The sequence below is a fragment of the Stegostoma tigrinum genome, chromosome 4, assembly GCF_030684315.1.
Source record: "Stegostoma tigrinum isolate sSteTig4 chromosome 4, sSteTig4.hap1, whole genome shotgun sequence".
Taxonomy (NCBI): domain Eukaryota; kingdom Metazoa; phylum Chordata; class Chondrichthyes; order Orectolobiformes; family Stegostomatidae; genus Stegostoma; species Stegostoma tigrinum.
In genome coordinates this window covers 106888594-106910221 of record NC_081357.1, presented here as the reverse complement: position 1 = coordinate 106910221, position 21628 = coordinate 106888594, and the positions used below count along the sequence as shown (strand labels likewise).

Below are 21628 nucleotides of genomic sequence, written 5' to 3'. Positions count from 1 at the left end.
ATGCTCCTTTCCAGTCAGCCTTCTTGAGTTATTACAGCATCCTTCAAGATTTATAGGGCAAATCTATACGCAATTTACATTTATGCATAACGCTTCCCACTGCATGTTCCTGAACCATCCAAGAAAACACATCAGTGGGCAGGTAAACAGCAGCAAGTGGATGACTTAGATCCAGATTTTCCACTTACCATTCCATTGTTATTTCAATATAGGTGGGAGTTGCACATGAAGCTCCCTGCAGAAATCCCGAGCATAGCAGCCTCTGAATGAACTACCCTACAAATGGAAGATTCTGCAAGGCTCCCCTGTTTCTGTAACCCTCTGAAAGTATCCATATAAATTAGTAAATTCAGAGGAGTTCCTCTGAGGTTAAATAAATAGCTACTCAGGAAACATTAGACAAATTAAAAAACCTAGTCAAACACCGAGTACTGTCCAAATGATCCCAGACATAACTCACACACTCCCAGCCGCACCTAGCTGAGGCCTTGACCTGACATGTGGTCTATAGCAACACACCACCCCCAACCACAAGTCGTTAAAGAAGCTGCCGGTGATGCAGAGCCACTAAATTACAAAATGTGGAAACTGACTGCTGTGAAAAAGGGGGTGCAGATTGCCTTCCCTCAAATGTTCCAGGCTAAAAGGTACCAGTCAGAATGGAAGTATCCCTCCACATTTCTAAAGGAGCCTAGATCTGAATCTCCTTTTAGAAATCTGGAACTCTTCTATTTTGTAAAAATGAAGGAGCAGAAAAGCAACTTGTACTTTATCTCATGCCTCTACCCAGAACAAGTTAATTCTGCCCCGCTGCAGTTACAGGGTATTAGCCTTATTCAGTCTGCAATTTTTGGTTAAAATTTTGATCATTTTGGTTAGACCGCACCTGGGCTATTGTGCAGTATTCTGGCCTCCATACTATTTTAAAGAATATAGAGGTATTGGAGAGAATACAAAAACGCAGATTTACAAAGATGGTGCCAGAATGACAAAATCACAACTATCTAGTGGGAGAACAGGCTGAGCCTGTTTCCTGTTGAGAAAAGGTAGAGGAATGACAAAATCAAAATATTTAAAATTCTGAAATGTTTTGACGGAGTGGACAGGAAGATTCGTTCCACTGATGGGATTATTAATACACGATAGACGCCAAGAAAATTAAATATTCAGGAGGAACTCTTTTACTCTTTTACTGAGAATGTGGAACTCACTACCACAGGGAATAGTACAGATAAATAGTACACATAAATTTAAGGGAAAGTTGAATATGCAAATCAGGGAAAAATGAGCAAATTGTTACGCTGGATTAGTTAGATGAGAAGGGAAGGGAGGAGGCTCAAAGTAGAGCATAAATGATGAGAAGAATTGTCTGTTTCTGAGCTGTATCTTTTATGTAATTCTATGAAATTGATTATTATGCTCATTTAGGCTGCAAATAACTAAAGTCAATGATGTTAAAAATAATTTTTGCTGTCTTTTCAATGCTAAGCAGTAAAACACAGGCATGAAATGCCAGCCACTGACTTTCCTTATAAGGTGATGGTGGTAATAGTGAATAAAATTAAATCTCTGGTCTTCATTTTTAATCTGGCCTGGCTGGCGTGGAGGGTGGGGTGGGGTGGGGTGTATGCAAAGGCTTGGAATGGCACCTAGAATTTTGTCAGAGTGGAGATTATCTGCCGCAGGTTAACAAGACCTGATTAACATGTGGAAGTTGGAGCCTGACAGCAAAATCAGCATTGTGCAATATTCTTCAATTTGTGGAAATCTTGCAGAGTACCAGATGCAAACTTTGACAAGTGACATCAAAGTGACAGATGAGGCAAAGTTAAATTTAAAATAGAATAACTTCAGGAGGAATGGGAGAGTTTCTCAAAACTTTGCAACAAGCCAATGGGCTGATACAGCCTCGACTGTTCCTCTGCATGCTATCCATGTCAACCCTGGAAATCTGCTCCTCACCCAGCACCAACCTAATACCAGGGACTGTTCCTTTGTACCTTTGCTCCTGATGAAGGGTCTAGGCCCGAAACGTCAGCTTTTGTGCTCCTGAGATGCTGCTTGGCCTGCTGTGTTCATCCAGCTTCACACTTTGTTATCACTGTTCCTTTGTATGTCTGGTGACATTGGTGTCCGAGCTGATTTTACAATGCAGCCGCAGGTAATTTCTCCAGGTTACAGACAGATACCAATGCAGACAATTTTAAATGAAGCTCAGGAGATAAAATGGCTCTTGTTTCTACCTTAGGAATATGGGAAGTGCGGGAAGGGGTGGTGGACGTGGGGATTAATTTTGAAATTCCTTTAGTTATGCTCTTTAACTTTTGTACAGCGGAATAATAGGACAATTTATGATCTCAAAGGAGAATGACCATAAGACCGTAAGACATAGGAGCAGAATTAGGCCATTCGGTCTGTCAAGCCTGCTCTGCCATTTGAGTGCAGCTAATATTTCTCAATCCCATTCTCCTGCCTTCTCCCTGTAGCCTTTGATCCCCTGTACTCATGAAGAACCTGTCTATGTCTGTCTTAAATATACTCAAAAGCCTGGACAGCACAGCCTTCTGTCTGTAACCTGGAGGAATAAGTTTCACAGATTCACCACTCCTTCTGGCTGAGGAAGTTTCTCCTCAGAGATAGTAGGAACTGCCGATGCTGGAGAATCTGAGATAACAAGGTGTGGAGCTGGATGAACACAGCAAGCTAAGCAGCATCATAGGAGCAGGAAAGCTGATGTTTCAGGCCTCGACCCTTCTTCAGAAATTCCCCACTCTAGAAGATCATTTCTACATGCTGATGCAACGCCTTTGTGTCCTAGTCTGTCTTACCAGTGGAAACTTCATCTCTATGTCTCGTCTGTCTAGGCCTTTCAGTATTCTGTAAGTTTCAATCAGATCTCCCTTCGCCTTTCTAAACTCCATTGAGTGCAGGCCCAAAGACCTCAATCACTCTTCAAATGGCAAGCCCCTCATCCTCCGGAATTTTTGTAAACCTCCTCTGGACAACACCGCCACCCCCACCCCACCACCACCCCCCCCAAATGCCAGGATATCCTTCCCTAGATGCATGACCCAAAACTGCTTGAAATATTCCAAATGCTGTCTGACCAAAGTCTTACACTTCTTCAGCAGTACATCTCTGCTCAAGTATTTAGCCCTCTCAAAATGAATGCAAGAATTACATTTGCCTTCCTAACTGCCAACTGAACCCGCATGTAAACCTTAAGAGAACGCTTCTCATGCATTAGAATATGTAGCTGCAGCATTGTAATAGACTGGTACATTATATTCGACACTGTCCTCGTGTATTTTCAGTGGATGAGCACTTAAAGTAGAACAGGTGGCCAACCCACCACCTTTCTTGTCACCTTGATCTCACCTTGATAACAGAGGGAACAAAAACAAAGTTGCTGCAAAAGCTCAGTAGGTCTGGCAGCATCTGTGAAGAAAAAAATCAGAATTAACATTTCGGGTCTGGTGACCCTTCCTTGGTTTATGATAATAGAGGGGGGTGGGTGGCTGCTGAAATCAGCAACCCACTTGAGATATGCAAATAAATAATTAATAAATGTCAATCAAGTTTGTGATTCCAATATTGCCATGCCGTGCCAAAACCTGGTTTAAATGGGAAGCCAGGTGTGAGTCGGCAGCCATATTTTTCAAAATGTTTTTCAAATGGCAGAATAGAAGTGCCTATTATCGTTGGAGGGCACGGTTTACTTGCTGTCCATCCCCAAAAATGATAGTAACTCCCTTCTTTTCTACATCCCCTCTCCTTCAAGATCCCCCAATCCCCTGTTCCCCATCTTCCCAAGATGGGCAAACAATATGTACCCAAAACTCCTGTTTATCTTACTCCAGAACCCTTCAGATCTCTTCCAACAGCTTACCTTAGCAGACACTACTGAGTGCATTATAGCTGTGGAGCAGATTTCTTTCTGATCTGTTGACTGTTCTTCAGGGAACACAAGTGGTGCATGCCCTACCCCACAATTTTCTAGCCATGAACTTCCCAATAGATAGCATAACAAGAGGGCAAGGTTTCCATACTTTCACTGTAACAAACTAAAATTCCCTTTGATTGAACATCAATTTTCTGGTACTGAATACACTAAATTACAGAAGAGATATTTCTCATTAACTTCTTAACTGAAAATCTCATACCAAGTTTCTGCATTGCACTCCAGTCTCCACAGTAATTTACTGTTACGTTTAAAACCCCAAGTTCCTCCCAGCTTTATCAGGATCTCATCTTCCTCCAATCTTCCTGTGATTGTTTAACTTAAATTCCTTCAGTCAGCCCTTTGAGTATTATTAATTGATAGAACATAGAACATAGAACATTACAGCACAGTACAGGCCCTTCGGCCCTTGATGTTGTGCCGACCTGTCATACCGATCTGAAGCCCATCTAACCTACACTATTCCATGTACATCCATATGCTTATTAAAAATGACGACTTAAATGTACCTAAAGTTGTCAAATCTACTACCGTTGCAGGCAAAGCGTTCCATTCCCTCACTACTGTCTGAGTAAAGAAACCACCTCTGACATCTGTCCTATATCTTTCACCCCTCAATTTAAAGCTATGCCCCCTCGTGCTTGCCGTCACCATCCTAGGAAAAAGGCTCTCCCTATCCACCCTATCTAACCCTCTGATTATTTTATATGTTTCAATTAAGTCACCTCTCAACCTTCTTCTGTCTAATGAAAACAGCCTCAAGTCCCTCAGCCTTTCCTCGTAAGACCTTCTCTCCGTACCAGGCAACATCCTAGTAAATCTCCTCTGCACCCTTTCCAAAGCTTCCACATCCTTCTTATAATGCGGTGACCAGAACTGTACACAATACTCCAAGTGCGGCCACACCAGAGTCTTGTACAGCTGCAGCATAATTTCTGGGATAAATTTCTGGGATCAAGATATCTTCAAGTGATCTTATGATCTTGTACTCTTCACAAGTTTTCTTTCTTCAAACTGGGCATCTGACCTTACCAGCTTTCTGTTACAGAGTTAACCTGAAGAAATTATTTGTCTCTGATTGATATAACAATTATACATCTTCTTTCTCAAATCTCTCATCTGAATGATTCCAACAGTCTGTGTGTAAGGCTGGCCATTTCCCTCCTTTGCGTCCATGTCCTAATACTTGCACCTGACTTTGAATAAATTTCACTTTGAATTTACATCCCCATAATAAGCTTCTCAAAAAGGCTTATGTCCAGCCCAACAAGCCTTTCTATCAATTAGACTTCAAAATAGACACTATCAATTAAAATAAATCTGTACATATATAAATAACAACGTGCAAAATTGGTTTAGGATTTATTCAGACAATATGATTGTCTGCAAAATGTGGTAAATCTCCATACTTCCAAAATGACTAAGTACAATTATAACATTTCTTTTAATACAGAAGTGAAGATAAATTGGAGAGTGTACAATCTGCTGGCTGTATTGCTTTCTAAGACACACAGTTACAATAGAATTTATATTTCAACGGGGAGGGGTGCAAAGTGTGGCGGATGGAGTTTAATTTAGATAAATGTGAAGTGTTGCGTTTTAGTAAGGCAAACCAGGGCATGACTTATACAGTTGATGGTAGGTCCCTTGGAAATGTTGCCAAACAAAGAGACCTAGGGGTGCAGGTGCATAGTTCCTTGAAAGCTGAACAGCAGGTAGACGGGGTAGCAAAGAAAGTTTTTGGCATGCTTTCCTTCATCGGTCAGAATATTGAGTATAGGTGTTGGGATGCCTTGTTGCAGCTGTACAGAACATTAGTGAGGCCACTTTTAGAATACTGTGTTGTGTTCTGGTTGCCCTTCTATAGAAAAGACGTTGTTAAACTATAGAAGATGCAGAAAACATTTACAAGGAAGTTGCCGGGACTAAAGGGTATGCGTTGTAGGGAGAGGCTGAATAGGCTGAGGTTTTTTTCCCTGGAGTGGCGGAGACTAAGGGGTGACCATATAAAGGTTTATAAAATCATAAGGGGCATGGATAGGGTGAATAGCCAAGGTCTTTTGCCTAGGATGGGGCAAAACTAGAGGCATAGGTTTAAGATGAGAAAGGAAAAATTTCAAAAAGGACCTGAGGGGTAACTTTTTCAAGCAGTGGGTGTTGCATGTATAGAACGAGCTGCCAGAGGAAGTGCGGGAGCCAGGTACAGATACAACATTTAAAAATCATTTGAATGGGTATACGAATATGAAGAGTTTAGAGGGACATGGGCCAAATGCTGGCACATGGGACAAGGTCAGATTGGGATGTCTGGTTACTTGCATTGATGCTGTATGATTCTATGTACAGTGTTGACAGAATAAAGAACAATGTTAACTTGGTTCACTCATTTCTATCTGTTCGCTTATGTGTTGCTAATGCCCAATGAGAACTAAAATGGTAATAGGTGTTTCTTTTCATCTTTTCTGTTGCAGAATCACAGTGTAACTTGTGTGGTGAGCCAGAAGGTGAGTGATCCTACTTTTTATCACTTTTCAGTCTTGGCACTGTTTATAATGCTTTGTCAGATTTTTGAAAAATTATTATCTAGTTTTATATGACTGGATAACTGGCTAAACTTTTTAAACAAAAAACTTTGTTCTTCACTTTTGAGGGATACCATACCTCTGTATGACATCATAAGTTTTCCCTGTTTGCATCAGTCTGAGTTTATGAGTATGAGAATTTTCCCCGTATATGGTAAAGGCCTGGTTACGCTCAAGCATCTCATCCAATATCTGCTTTCATTCAGAGACTGAAGAAGGTTTGTTGAAACCTGATTACAAACTAGGTCTTAAAATGTAATTAAATGCATTGGGAGAGAGGTGAAAACTATACTGTGTATTCTTTTACTCTTGAAATATAAACAAATTATTTGAAACACTATTAATCATTGCATTTCAGTGGTAATCTGCTTGAACAGTTGTGGCACTAACTCATATTGTTTCACTTGAATGAAATAATGAACAGAAAAGTTGTTGATTCTTACAAAATTAGTGTAATGATTTTTGTTATAATCTATCCAAATTAAACAAATAAAGAAAACTCACAAACATTGTTTGAAAACCTGAGTTTTCATTATTTTGCCCCTGGTTGCACCAATATATCTCAGTATGCATAGATCCATTGTAGCGGATCTTTTTGTACAACTGTAGTGCAGTATAATTTAGAATGACCTGTAATAGTGGTCAGACTAATGAGAGATTTAATTGTAATCAGACATTACTACTGGTCATATATTTTGTTCAGAGCATGTGTTTTGTGGATTGGGAGGCAGTCTTGGTGTATTATAATTTTTTTACGACTTATAGCCATAAGAAAAATATACGGACATCAGGCTCGGGAGTATCAGAGATAATGGGAACTGCAGATGCTGGAGATTCCAAGACAACAAAATGTGAGGCTCCGGAGTATGACATTTTTAAAGCTTAATTCAGTTTGTTTGGCCGCTGCCAAAAATTCGGTTGCTTTTCTCAGCTGTGTATATGGTATGATCTCAACAGCTGCACACAACTCTGGGGATCTTTTTGATCACGAGCTGATTTTTAAACTTTGTCTCCAGTCAATATATCAAGATTTCTTAAATCCACCTCCATTACAGCCTTCATCTCTCTCCTTCCCACTCATTGCCAGAACTCTGACCCAAACTTTCAACGCCTCCAGACTTGTTATCTCTGATGCTACCTTCCGCAGCTGCACTCAGAATAGATCTAATTCATCCAGAATTTTATTCCTGTGTCCTATTGCTTTCTGAGCTTCAGTCCTACCGCGTCTGATTTCTCGTTGTATTCTGCTGCTTCCCTAATTACAGACTTCAGATTCTTATTTTTCTGCTCTACGTTTTGGAAATTTTTATCCAGATTCAATGGAGTGTGCAAGACAGGTACTAGTGAGCTAGTTTGAATGTGCTCCCATGTCCTGGGATGATATTTTCCAGGGGCAGCATAGAGATGAGAAAGAAGAAAGAGCAGCCCCTAATAGAGAGAGCAGCCACTGGTCGATCTCGAGGGCACTCTGGAGGCACTGCTTCACAGCTAAGAAGACAATGATTGCTGCAGATGACTTGATTGTGAATGGATGAGCAAGAATGGAACTGGGCAAGGGCAGCCCACTGAGCTGGACAAGCAAAGAACATTATTGAAGGAGCATGGGATTGATGATGTCAAAGAGAAGTCGAGGTGGACCAATGCAGTCTGCCTCACACACATTGATTCTGCATCCTTCTTGAACACTGACTGAGGCTAAACTAGACTGTTCACAGTCCTGTGGTAACTTCTGACCCCATATCCTTTCTATGACCAACAGCACTGACATCCAGCTCTCTGCTATCACCCCTCTCATCCCCTACTTCATCTCATCGAACAAAACCCATATCCAACTCTCCTAACTAGCCACTCATCTGGCCATTCATGATTATAGGCTCATCCAAACCTCTATTACCCATATAAAAATTCATACAAATTCTCAATCACCTATCATCCCTGTGCTCACTGAACCACAATGACTTCTGATTCAACAAAACGTTAATTTTAGAGCTCTGAACCTTATTTTTAAAGACCCCCCCCCCCCAATTGCCTCACCCCTTCTTATTTCCACAAGTTCCTACAGTCCTACAACTCTCTGAGACCTCTACATTACTCAATTTCTGGTCTTATTCACATCTCTGATATTTTCTCATCTATTGATAGCTGTGTGATCAATTACCAAAGTCCTAAGCTCTGCAATTCCCTGTCGCCATCAATAATCCTTCAACTCTCTCTCTCTCTCTCTCTCTCTCGCTCTCTCTCACTCTCTCTGTCTCTCTCCTGTGCTCTCCCACACCCTCCCCTCACCTCCGCCACTTCCCTTCTTAAAAAACACCTCTTCGATCAAGTTTTTGGTCACCTATCCAAATACCCTTTAAGAGGCTCTGTGTCAAATTTTATTTGAATGTTACCTCTGTGAAATACTGTGGGCATTTCACTAGGTTAACCCATGCTATATAAGTGCAAGCTATTGTTGCAATGACAGTTAAGTAGGCTGTACTGTACTTTTTTTTAAAGGCGTACAGTGGGATAACATCTTGAAAGGGGAAGCAGAGCAATTGTCTGCTAAAGTGAGAGCCATGAAGTGAAATTCAGTGGTTAACATTTTTGGTGGGAATGGAGGTCAAGGCAGGAAAAAAGTGGGATATCATGGAAAAGGGAAATGGAAGAGAAGTTATTAAGGATACGGGGTTAGTCCTTGAGCAAGGGCAATTTGTGGAGATTCTTGGGGTCTTGTCTATGCAGGGAAGTAAGAAAAGAAGCAAAAGCCACTGCTTAAATGATCTGAGTTTTAGTAAAATGAATCCTATGAACTCCTAACAGTTGTGAATGTAACTGTGTCAGGGACAGAAGAGATTATTTAAGAAGACAGTTCATAACGGGGAAAGAAATTAACATATAAAATCGAGAAACGTGAGCCATTTTCTGTGTAGAACCCTGATTTTTTGTTATTTATTCATGGGATGTGAGCTTTTGTTGGCTAGGCCAGCAATTATTGTCTGTCCTTAGTTGCCCAGAGGGTATCTGAGAGTCAACCAAATTGCTGTGAATCTGGAGTCACATGTAGATCCGACCAGGTGAGGACATGCATAAACCAAACCAGGTTTAACAACAATTGACATGGTTACATGATCATCATTAAATAAGCTTTTAGTTCTTGTTTTTTTTCTTGAGTATATATTATATATGTTTTCTATATATAAAAGAAATCTTCGTTTCTAGGGTAAATTTTAACTTGCCCTTCATGAGCTGTAATCCACCAGACCGAATCGCCCATGCTCTATGAAATATGTTAGACATTCCAAGATAGACTGGCTCTGTAACAGGTTGGTGATCTGCTGTGCCTGATGACCGCTCCATGTATGGAAGGCAAAAGTGCCTCATGCAGTGTCTTTTGTCTATGTAAGGGTGCTGTTGTTGTAAGACTTCAGAGGATGGCTGTATCAATCAAAAGTTTCCTGCTCATTCTCTACCTATCTTTAAAACATTTTTGTAAGTTACAAGCAAAAATGAAAGATGGAAGCACAATTTTTACTTGAGATATAAAATCAGAAGAGTCCGGAAGCATAGCAAGTCAAGGAAAAAGATAAGCTTGTGTTTAAGTGCATGACCTAATAGAAAAGTTTTGACGAAAAGTCACATCTAAAATGCTGACCTAATCTTCTCTATTAGATAGTGCCTTTCCTGTGTCTTTCCAGTATTTCACACTTCTTAATTTGTGTCTTGCCTTATTAACACAATACTGCAATACGATTAGACTTTTGTTTTATCTTATTAAAGGAGGAATAATTCTTGCTGTCATACATTCTAAGTTCTAACATAAGCCATTACTTTAGAGGGCAACTGATACTCCTTGTCCTTTATTTCTGGAAGACTTTAATTAACTGTTTCAGTTTTTTGACATTAAATGCTAGATTTTCATCCTTAAAGCAGGTTGTGAAAGCTGGGGTAATTTCCAACTTTGTGTGCCCATTTCAGGCGAAAGTGGCTCTGGAGATGCAGTCTTCATTGTTATGGACTGGATGTTGGCTGCATTTGGTCCTGTGAAGGAAGTGGAGGCAAGAACAGTGGCCAACAGGTGCTGTGGCCTATTCAAAAGGCCTGGCTCAGTGACATGGATCTTACTCCAGTTATAATAAAAAATAGCAAGAACCTCGAGCACTCGGCCCTCAAATCCCACCACTCCTGTACAGCCATGTCTCCTACGCTCTTGATAACCCATCTCTGCCATCTCATGCTCCTCCATTCACCCATCTGATATCTGTGCATGCTCAAATGCCAAGCTATACCCTCGCAATGAGACTTGGATCAAGGCCTAGAAATACATTACACTGTTGAAGCAGTTGAGCCTCAGTGAAAATATTGCTTTCATTGATGGTTCTGGCCCTCTAAACTGTTGTAACAATTGCATAATGTTTATTTACACAATAATTAGGAGGTATTTGTTGTGTTCTTGTAGGTTTCATGGGTTTGCAATTCTGCAATTGAGATTTTAAAGGATTCATACTTTTATTGGCTTGGAATAAAAGGAAGGTGGGGGTAGTTTAGCTCAGTTGGCAGGTTGGTTAGGTTGTGTCACAGTGGTACAAACAGCATGGGTTCAGTTCCTGAACCAACTGAGGTTACCACGAATGATTGTCCTTCTCAATCTCTTCACTCACCCGTGGCATGGTGAATATTACATTAATCCACCACTAACTGTCGTCCACATATGAGGGAGCAACCCCAAGGTCTGGTAAGGCTGTGATAACTTTTGTTTTGTAAAAGGAGTTTTATTTTCTAAAGAATGTGGAAAGCTGTGAATAAATTACTGTTTTTAAAACTTCAACACAGTCTATTGCTAGTACAGGTTTCATTGCTTCTCTACATTATGGTGGTTGAATTGGCCTGAAGTGCCTTAGCATGGCATGAGAGTTTGAGGATCAGTGGGAGGAGGATGGTGGGTTATAGCCTGACATGAGGGGTCATAGCACATGAATGTAGGGGCTTAGTCTGGCGTGGGGAGCATGAGGTCAAAATATTTCCTCATGCAGACTATGGTTAATGTTACCTCTGAGGTGTTGTAAATGATGACTCTTGAAAGCACTGCATTACACCTTTGAAATTACAAGGAACTAATACATTCTTCTTCTGGCAATGGTGTCTGGAAACTCAGGTACAGGCTCACAACCCACACCCGCAATCTTAAAAGGCACTCCTGAAATTCAGAATCCTGGAATTGGGGTACACTTACTATCATTTCAAGGGATGCCTGGTCAACCCAGCTCAGAAAAATTTGGGCTAAAATGAGGGATAACAATGCACATCATTCTTAATGTAAATACTACTGCATAAAGGCTGTTCTCTTTCTTCTCAACAAGCCAGTAATAAAGTGTCATCATGTGGGACATCAATAAGTCCAAATCTGTGCCACTTTTCTCTCTCTTCTGTTCAGTGAATATATTTTGTGTCTACAATGTTCATTGAGTCAACTGAACAAGAAACTAAACCATTTACTAGACAGGAATTCTCTGCACATCACAGCAAGACCTTGTTTCAGCTGATTACCTTGGAATATATCGTGTTTCTGAGGGAATGTGTTTGACATTATTGAGACTGTATGCAAAACCTGCACCGGTGTCGCAGTACCTCTTAGCTGACATACAATAATATTCATGCAGCCCAGGGTAACTTTTAATTTAATTAAATCCATAATGCCTGTGCAGTGGCTGTGTGCAGTGTGGTGTTAAAATGCGTTGAGATTCTTGGATGTGCTGTGGAAGTGTGTCTCGAGGAATCTGAACCCAAGAGCTACTTTTCTGGCATTCTTCTGTTGACAGCAACAAATATTAAGCTCTGCCACTATCTCAGCAGCTTCACTTTCATTTGGGAGTTATGCATCCATCTGCCTTCACCTTTTTCTCTCTCCTCCACTTCTTTAGTTGTGTAATTTATAGCTGTGTCACCTAAGCCCTAAACTCTGAAGTTCACTCCCAAAACCACTCTCTCTTTATTCCTTTTCGAGACCTCCTCAAATCTCTCTTTGATCAAGCTTTTAGTTAGTCCTCCTAATATATTCTGATTTGTAAGGATACAGTTACAAAGGAGAGAACCTTGGCAGGAAACTGTGACCTGGGAATTGAGTTCCTAATAATGTACTGATGAAGTTGGAGTTTATTAAAAGGGGATATGAATATAAGACAAGCTTGTTAAACTTCTAATACACTTTTATAATAAGTTCTTTATCTGGCTCTGATTCAGAAGCTTATTTCTCTTTCCTGTGATGTAGTTCTTTCACCGCCATTTTCCCAAGATTACTCATTTTGACTTGAGCCTTCACAGGCCTTCACACTTTTATTCTTAAGCTTGTTGTAGATGGTTTGGAACCAACAACTACCAGCTAGTGGCTGGAGTGGAATGCTGCTACCATTCCTCCCTTCTAGATATTTTCTACAGAATTCTGCACAGAATTCTTCCAGCTAGGTGGTGCAGCAGCTGGTGTCTGAACTCAGTCCTTCTAGCTCAGAGTTTGGGATACTACCAGTGTGCCACAAGAGCCTTTTGATCCTTATTTGGCTTTGGGTAAAAGTGGCAGAGGATGTCCACTCATGAATGTTGATGAGAAGAGGCAGGGTATAGTTTACTGCATGGTAGCAACTGGTATCAGTTATATTGTAATATTGAATATGGAAGATAGGAGCAGGAGGAGGCCATTCAACCCTTTAAGCCTATTCTTCCTCTCATCACAGTCATGGCTGATCATCCAGCTGAATAGCCTAATCCTGATTTCTCCTCATAGCCTTTGATCCCATTCGCTCCAAGTGCTATGATTTGGCATCAACTACTTCCTGTGGTAATGAATTCCACAGGCTCACTACACTTTGGGTAAAGAAATGTCGCCTCATCTACATTCTAAATGGTCGACCCCGAATCCGCAGACTGTAACCCCTGGTTCTGGACAAACCCACTATCGGGAACATCCTTCCTGCATCTACCCTGTCCAGTCCTGTCAGAATTGTATAAGTCTCTATGAGATTCCCCCCTCATTAGTCTGAAACTCCAGCGAAAACAATCCTAACCTAGTCAATCTCTCCTCATACGTCAATCCTGCCATCTCCAGAATCAGCCTGGTAAACCTTCACTGCACTCCCTCGAGAGCATAAGCATCCTTCCTCAGAAATGCAGACCAAAACTACACATGATATTCTAGGTGTAGCCTCACCAAGGCCCTGCAGAACTGCCACAACACATCCCTGCTCCTGTACTTGAAGCCTCTTGCAATGAAGACCAATATACCATTTTGCCTTCTTTACCGCCTGCTGCACCTACATGCTTACCTTCAGCAGCTGGTGAACAAGGGCACCCAGGTCCCACTGCACACTCCCCTCTCCCAAATTACAGCCATTCAGATAGTCATCTGCCTTCTTGATTTTCCTTCCAAAAACAATAACCCTCGTATTTATACTGCATCTGCCATTGATTTTCCACTCATCCAACCTGTCCAGATCATACTGAAGGATGTCTGCATCCTCATTACAGTTCACCCTCCCACTGAACTTGGTATCATCTGTAAACTTTGAGGTTATATGAACTATTCCTATTGGTATTTCAAGCTAGATTCCTCATTTCTCTACCCACAAGTATATGACGTCAGCATATTGGATGGAGTTTAATCCAGGCTCTAACATTAGCCATTTCAGAACCAATGCCTTATACAAACGCTCTCATCAAAAATTCACTGTTGGATGTTTTCGGCAGTAATTCTGTGATCAGGAAGTAAGACTAGCCCAAGCTGCTAGCATTTCATCATTCTGGATGACAGCAGTTACATCAGTGCAGATCAAAATCGAAACTGCAACTTTCTTGGTGTGGATAGCTCGATTAACCATTGTTTTGTGCAACTGAGTGTATGAGTGAGTTAATAATGAGGCTTAATTTATAACCTGTGCACAGTTCTAGGCACCATATTACAGGACTAATGTGAGTAAATTAGAGTGAGTGCAGAAGTGGTTTATAAGAATGATTCCACAGATGAGAATAGTTTTCACAGAATTTCATACGTTAGGAGAATAGATTTAAAATGTTGGAACTGTTTTCCTTGGAGCGAATAAAGCAGAAAGGAGATCCAATAGAGCTTTTCAAAATCATGGGTGGGCTGGACAGAGTAGATAAGAAGAAACTGTTCCCGCTCATGAAATGAACAGGAATGAGAAGGCATAGAGTTAAAAGTGATTTGCAAAAGAAGCAAGGGTGATGTGAGAAAGTACTTTATCACTCAGCGATTACTCAGAGTAGGGAATACATGCCTGCAAGTTTGTAGAAGGCAGGTTCAATTGAGGAATTCAAAAAGGTATTAGATTATTATTTTTCTACAATTATGCACAACAGTGTGAGGAAAAAGCAGGAGATTGGCACTAGGTAATAATTTTCCTTTAAACAGGAGACAATGGCTGTGTGGTATTATCACTAGACTATTAATCTAAAAACACACCTAATGTTCTGGAATCCTGGGTTTGAATCCCACCATGGCAGATGTTGGAATTGAATTTTAAGAAATCTGGAATTAAGAGTCCAATGATGAAAACGTTATCGATTGTTGGAAAAACCCATCTGGCTGACTAATGACAAGGGGGACCGTTTCTTTATTGTGTTTGGAGGAGTGATTGTTCAGAGAAGGAAATCTGCCATCCTCATTTGGTCTGGCCTACATGTGACTCCAGACCCACAACAATGTGGTTGACTCTCAAATGGCCTGTGAAATAGCTGAGTAAGCCACTCAGTTGAATAAATCAAAGTCTCAACAAAGAAATAAAACCACCTGGTGTCTACCTAGGCAACAGAAAAAAAAACAGCAGAAACAAAACAGTCCACCCTGCAAAGGCATCCCAACTAACATAGAGCCATACAGCATGGAAACAGACCCTTTGGTCAAACCAGCCCATGCCAAACATAATCCCAAACTGAGCTTCCTCCCACCATGTATCCTGCAAAAACTCAATTCCATTTTCCTAATTCCTCTGTCTCTGTTACATCTGCTCTGACAAGGAGATGTTCCACTCCCAAGCATCCCGGATGCTCAACTTTTTCAAACAACACTCTTTTCCCCCTCTATCATCCAGACAGCCCTCCACCATGCCTCCTCCATTCCCCACCCTATAGCTCTTAACCACCTATCCTCCAAACATAATAAAGATAGGGTCCCCCTTGTCCTCACTTTCCACCCCACCGGCCTCCGCATCCAACTTACTATCCTCAAATACTTCCGCCTACTCTAATTCGATCCCACCACCCGGAATATCTTCCACTCCCCACCCCTGTTTGCCACACTCCCCAACAACCACTCCTACCTGCCATCCTACCTCCACCACACCCCGGTACTTCCCCTGTAACCGTAAATGATGTAACACCTGCCCACACACCAGCTCCCTCACCTCCATTCAGGGCTCGAAACAGTCCTTCCAAGAGAGACAGAGTTTCACCTGCAACTTCTCCAACCTCATGTATTGCACCCAGTGCTCCAGATGTGGTCTGCTCTTCATTGGTGAGACCACACATAGACAAGGCATCTGCACCTGGCCCAACATGGCCAGCCTACCCTCCCGGTCACCGCCCATTTCAACTCCTTCCGCTCCCAACTCCTCATGCAACGTGACCATCCTTGGCCTACTCCAGTGTTGCAGCAACTTGAAGTGCAAATTTGAAGAACAAATCTCATCTTCCGCCTGGGCCCCCTACAGCCTGGAGGACTCAACACTGTGCTCTCTAATTCAAAAAAATCTCCCACCCATCCCCTGCTACCTTTCCAGCCCCAGCTCCTCCCTTCCATTCCAACTACTGACCCTTCTTTCCAGCCACCTATCGGATTTATCCCTCCCATCGACCAACCAGATCGTACTTACCACCGGTGTCTACCTATCAACATCATTTAGACTACACCCACTCTCCCCGCTTTATCTGCAGATCCCCCTACTCCCACATCCAGTCCTGAAGAAGAGTAATACCCTAAATGTTGATTTTTTCCTTTCGTCCAGATGCTGCTGGCCAGCTGTGTTCTTCCAGCCTCCTGTTTGTCTACCTTGGATTCTAGCATCTTCAGTTTTTTTTGTCCCTAGTCCCACCTGCCTGCTTCTAGCCCCTATCCCTCCAAATCTTTCCAATTCATGTACTTATCCAAGTGTCTTTTAAACACCTCTTCCTCAGGAAGTTCATTCCACACGCGAACCACCCTCTGTGTAAAAAAATTGCCCCTCATGTCTTTTTTAAAATCTCTCTCGTCTTACCTTAAAAATATGTCCCTGGTCTTAAAATCCGCCATCCTCGGGAAAAGACATCCACCACAAACTTCTGCAAGGTCACCTCTCAACCTCCTATGTTCCAGCTTGAGAACCGTCTCAAGCTTAATAATATCCTTCCTAAAACAGGGCAACCAGAAATGGGCATGGTATTCCAGAAGAGGCCTCACCAATGTCCTGTACAACCCCAACATGACTTCCCAACTCCTGTACTCAAAAGACTGAGAAATGAAGGCAAGTGTACTAAACACCTTTCTAATCACCTTGTCTATATGTGATGCAAGCTTAAAAGAATTTTGTACCTGAGCCCCTAGACCCCTCTTTCCTACAATGTTATGCCTACCATTAACCGTATACATCCTGCCCCTATTTGTTGTATCAAAATGCAATACCTCACAAAAAGCCAAATTGAACCAATCTAGGGGTTAATAATAAAATTTGGGGAACTGTCTCACAGACATCGTCATATTCACAGAATCATTCCTTATAGACAATGTCATTCTGTCCCACTGGCAGGACAGGTTCAGAAGTGGTGATACAGTGGTATACAGTTGCCGGGGATTGTCCTGGGAGTCCTCAACATTGACTCTCGTTCCTATGAAGGTCTCATGGTTTCAGGCTAAACACGGACAGGGAAACCTCCTGCTGATTAACATGTACTTGTTCTCCCTCAGGTCTTGAATCAGTACTGCTTCATGTTGAACAGTTGGAGGAAGCACTGAAGGTGACAGGGGTGCAAAATATTTTGGGGGATTTCAATGTCCACCAAAAGGCATGACATAGCGACAGCATTTTTGATCTAGCTGCTCGGGTCCTGAACGATATAGCTGCTAGACTGGGTCTGAAGAAGGTGATGAGTGAGCCATTAATAGGAGAAAACATACGTGACCTTAACCTTACCAATCTGCTGGCTGCAGATGAATCTGTCCATGACAATATCAGTAAGAGTGACCACCACACAGTCCTTGTGGAAATAAAGTCTCACGATCACATTGTATGGACAGACTTAGAACAGATCTATCTACTCGAGACTGGGCATCCATGAAGTGCTGTGGACCACCAACAACAGAGGAATAGTACTGAAGCACAATCTGGGACTTTATGGCCTAGCATATCTCCCATTCACCCATTAGCATCAAGCCAAGGAATCAGCGCTGGTTCTTTGGCTAGTGCAAGAGGGCATGCCAGGAGCAGCACCAGTCATACCTAATAATGAGGTATCAAACTGGTGAAGCTAGCAAACTGAACCACTTACGTGGCAAGCAGCATAAGTAACAAGCGATAGATAAAGATTAGCAAACCCACACCAACAGATCAGATCTAATCTCTGCAGTCCTGCCACATTCTGTTGTGGATCGTGCTGGGCAATTAATCAACTCATTGTAAGAGGAAGAGGCGCCACAAATATTTCCATCCTCATTGACAGAAGAACCCAACCCAACACATCAGTGCAAATTTTAAGGCTGGAACATTTACAGCAAAATTAGCCATGAGTTATGAGCGAATGATCCATCTTCACCTCCAACAGTGGGCCCCAACATCACAGATATAAGACTTCAGCCAATTCAGTTCACTGCACATGATATTTTGTTTGGATGCACTGGATACTGAAAAGACCTGACAACATTCTGGTTCTGGTACTGGAGACTGGTGCTCCAGAACTTTCCATACCCCTAACCAAGATGTTCCAGTACAGTTACAACACTGGCATCTACTTGACAATGTGGAAAATTGTCCAGGTATTTCCTGTACACAAAGGACAGGATAAATCCAACCAGGCCAATTATCGCCCAATCAGATTACCCTCAATCATCAGTAAAGCGATGGAAGGTATTATCGTCAAGAGTGCTATCAAGCATCACCTGCTCAACAATAATCTGTTCACTGATGCCCATTTTGGGTTGGGTCTGCCTGGGCCACTCAGCTCCTGACCTCATGACAGCCTTGGTTCAAACAATGACAAAAGATCTGAATTCCAAAGGTGAGGTGAAGCTGTCAAACCTTGACATCAATTCTGTATTCTACTGAGTGTGTCGTCAAGGAGCCCTAGCAAAACTGGAATAAATGAGCATCATGGTGCAGATTCTCTGCTGGTTGGAGTCATACCTGGCTCATTGGAAGATGGCTATGGTTAATGGAGGTCAGTCATCTCAGTTCCAGGACACATCTTCAGGAGTTCCTCAGGGTAATGTCTTAGGTTCAGCCATCTTCAGCTGCCTCATCACTGACCTTACTTCCATCATAAGGTCAGAAGTGGGGATGTTCGCCGATGATTGCACAATTTTCAGCATCATTTGTGACTCCTCAAAAGCTGAATCAGTCCATGTTCAAATGCAACAGAATCTGGACAATGTCCAAGTTACAAGTGGCAAGTAACATTTGCACCACACAAATGGCCATCTCCAATAAGAGACAATGTAACCACTTCCCCTTGACGTTCATAATGTTACCATCATTGAATCCCCACTACCAATATCCTAGGGGTTACCATTGGCCACAAACTCAATTGGATGTAAATGCTTTGTAATCACAGTGTCTACATGAGCAAGCCAGAGGCTAAGAATACTGCAGCGGGTAACTCACTCCAGGACTCACCAAAGCCTGTCCACTATCTACAAGGCACAAGTCAGGGGTATGATGGAATACTCCCCACTTGCCTGGGTGGATATAGTTTCAACAACACTCAAGAATCTTGACATCGCCCAAGACAAAGCAGCCTTCTTGATTGGCACCACATTCACAAGCATCCACTCCCTCCACCTCCAATGCTTAGTAGCAACAATGTGTATTATCTACAAATTGCACTGCAGGAATTTACCAAAGATCCTTCAACAGCACCTTCCAAACACATAACCACTTCCATCTAGAAGGACAAGAGCAGCGGATACATGAGAATACCACCATCTGCAAGTTCCCTTCTAAGCCACTCATCGTCCTGATTTTGAAATGTATCACAATTCCTTCATTGTCACTGGGTCAAGATCCTGGAACTCCCTCCCTCTGGTCATTTTGGGTCCGCCTACAGCACATGAACTGCAGTGGTTCCAGAAGGCAGCTCACCACCACTTTCTCGAGGGCAACTAGGGATGGGCAATAAATACTGGCTAGCCATCAACACCTAGGTCCCAGGAGTGAATGAAAAGAAAGAGTCTGCACTTCTGTGACTGTCTGACCTTATAACCTAATCCTAAATATTTGAACTACTGCCATAAATTATACTTTTCAAGATCACTATGCTCTGAAATTATGTTACTGTTGAGAGAGATCCAACATGTTTGCTAACTCAAAGATGGTTGCTGCAACTTGGTGACATCTTCACAACACCAGCTGCAGAAGGACTCCCCGCTGAGTTCCATCGGAAATGAAAGAACATCTAGAATTATTCCCAGATTAGACTTTGGGGTTGTACTTGTTATATATTCCAATGTGTGCATGCAAAAGTAATTGGATATAAATGCTACATCTTCCATTCTACAGTTATCATGACGTGTGTGTGATTGCAATAAAGATGAAAATTAAATAAAGCACAACTAAAGATTTGATCAGTGCAAGTGAGTATCATCAGTTAACTTCCTGTTGAAATTAGATAGAGGCAGAAAATGTAATGAACCAGATAAACAAACCCAAGCAATATTTCCCATTATTTTCATTCCTGTTCTACAAAGATCATTGGCAGCTTCCTCCTATTGCAATTGCCTGCTCATAGCTCCATAATTGAAATCAAGTATCTACACATTTATACGTTTGAATGCTTTAATCAAATTCACATTCACAGCATGTAGTGACAGTTAATGTCATCTGTTAATAACAATATGATGACATTGCCCTTATGTTGTCACCCTGCAGGATTAGACAATATCTTCAGCAAATAGCTGAAGAAATTTGGAGAGACAAAATAGACAGTAAGTAGTAAATATTAGCTAAGTAAATCAAGACCTAAAGATAATCAAAGATTCTAACAACACGGCACCAATATTCTTACTAATCAAATCTTCTGAAGCACCAGAGCTAGTAAAATTGAGGCAATTTAGTATAAAGCAGTTGGATACATTACAATTATGGAGAACAAAATGCTTATTCTTCCCAACATCAGGGACATAACAAATTACCAATCAGTTTCCAACCTCATGAGGACAGAGGAGGCAGTGCATAGTCTCCAGATTTTCATTTAATCACACAGCAGACATTGAGGCTTTGAAATGTACTGCCTGGAAATGTGGTGGAAGCAGGTTCACTTGAGGTATTCAAGAGGGCATTGAATATAAATAGTTTGCAAGCTAATGTGGACAGAGCAGGAGACTGACACCAGGTAATGATACTCATTTGAAGAGCTGATGCAGACACAATGTACCAAATGGCCTCCTCCTGCTCTGTAAAAATTTTGTGATTCTGTGAATTCTGTGACTGACCACCAGCTCCTGCAAAGAGAATTAGTGAAAGTATAAAATGTATATATAATGTTTAAAGCTTCATGATAATTTCAGCTGGAAGCTGTCCAGCGATGTTTCTGACATAGTTTTGCCAGGGCACTGAGACAAATTAGATTTTCTTGCACTGCAAGTAAAAAGCTTCATGATTAGGCAGGAAGAATCTTGGCACGTCATATACTTCACAGAGAGAAAGATAACAGCAGAAATAATATATACAGTGACTGGACCAAAGAATGTGTAATTAACTTCTGATGAATTGTTGAACTAATCACATTTAATGAAAAATGCCATCGGTACAAACAGATGTATAATATGTTGAAGACATTATTCATCTCTAAGCAATTCCTGCAATATTTTGACATCAGATTTGCAGTACTGTAGTTGAACAAGTAGTATTTGATTATT

The 21628-nt window shown here is 41.6% G+C and overlaps 1 protein-coding gene across 9 annotated transcripts in view; it reads left to right on the top strand.

Annotated features, from left to right (window-relative positions):
• The window catches only part of dlgap2a (discs, large (Drosophila) homolog-associated protein 2a), an 894975-nt gene that overhangs the window by 428016 nt on the left and 445331 nt on the right, over window positions 1–21628 (top strand). For all 9 annotated transcript variants that reach the window (XM_048531787.2, XM_048531786.2, XM_059645590.1 and 6 more), the window contains one exon: window positions 6433–6465. In XM_048531787.2, the coding sequence (XP_048387744.1) occupies window positions 6433–6465 (33 nt within the window). The remainder of the gene's footprint in view (window positions 1–6432; window positions 6466–21628) is intronic.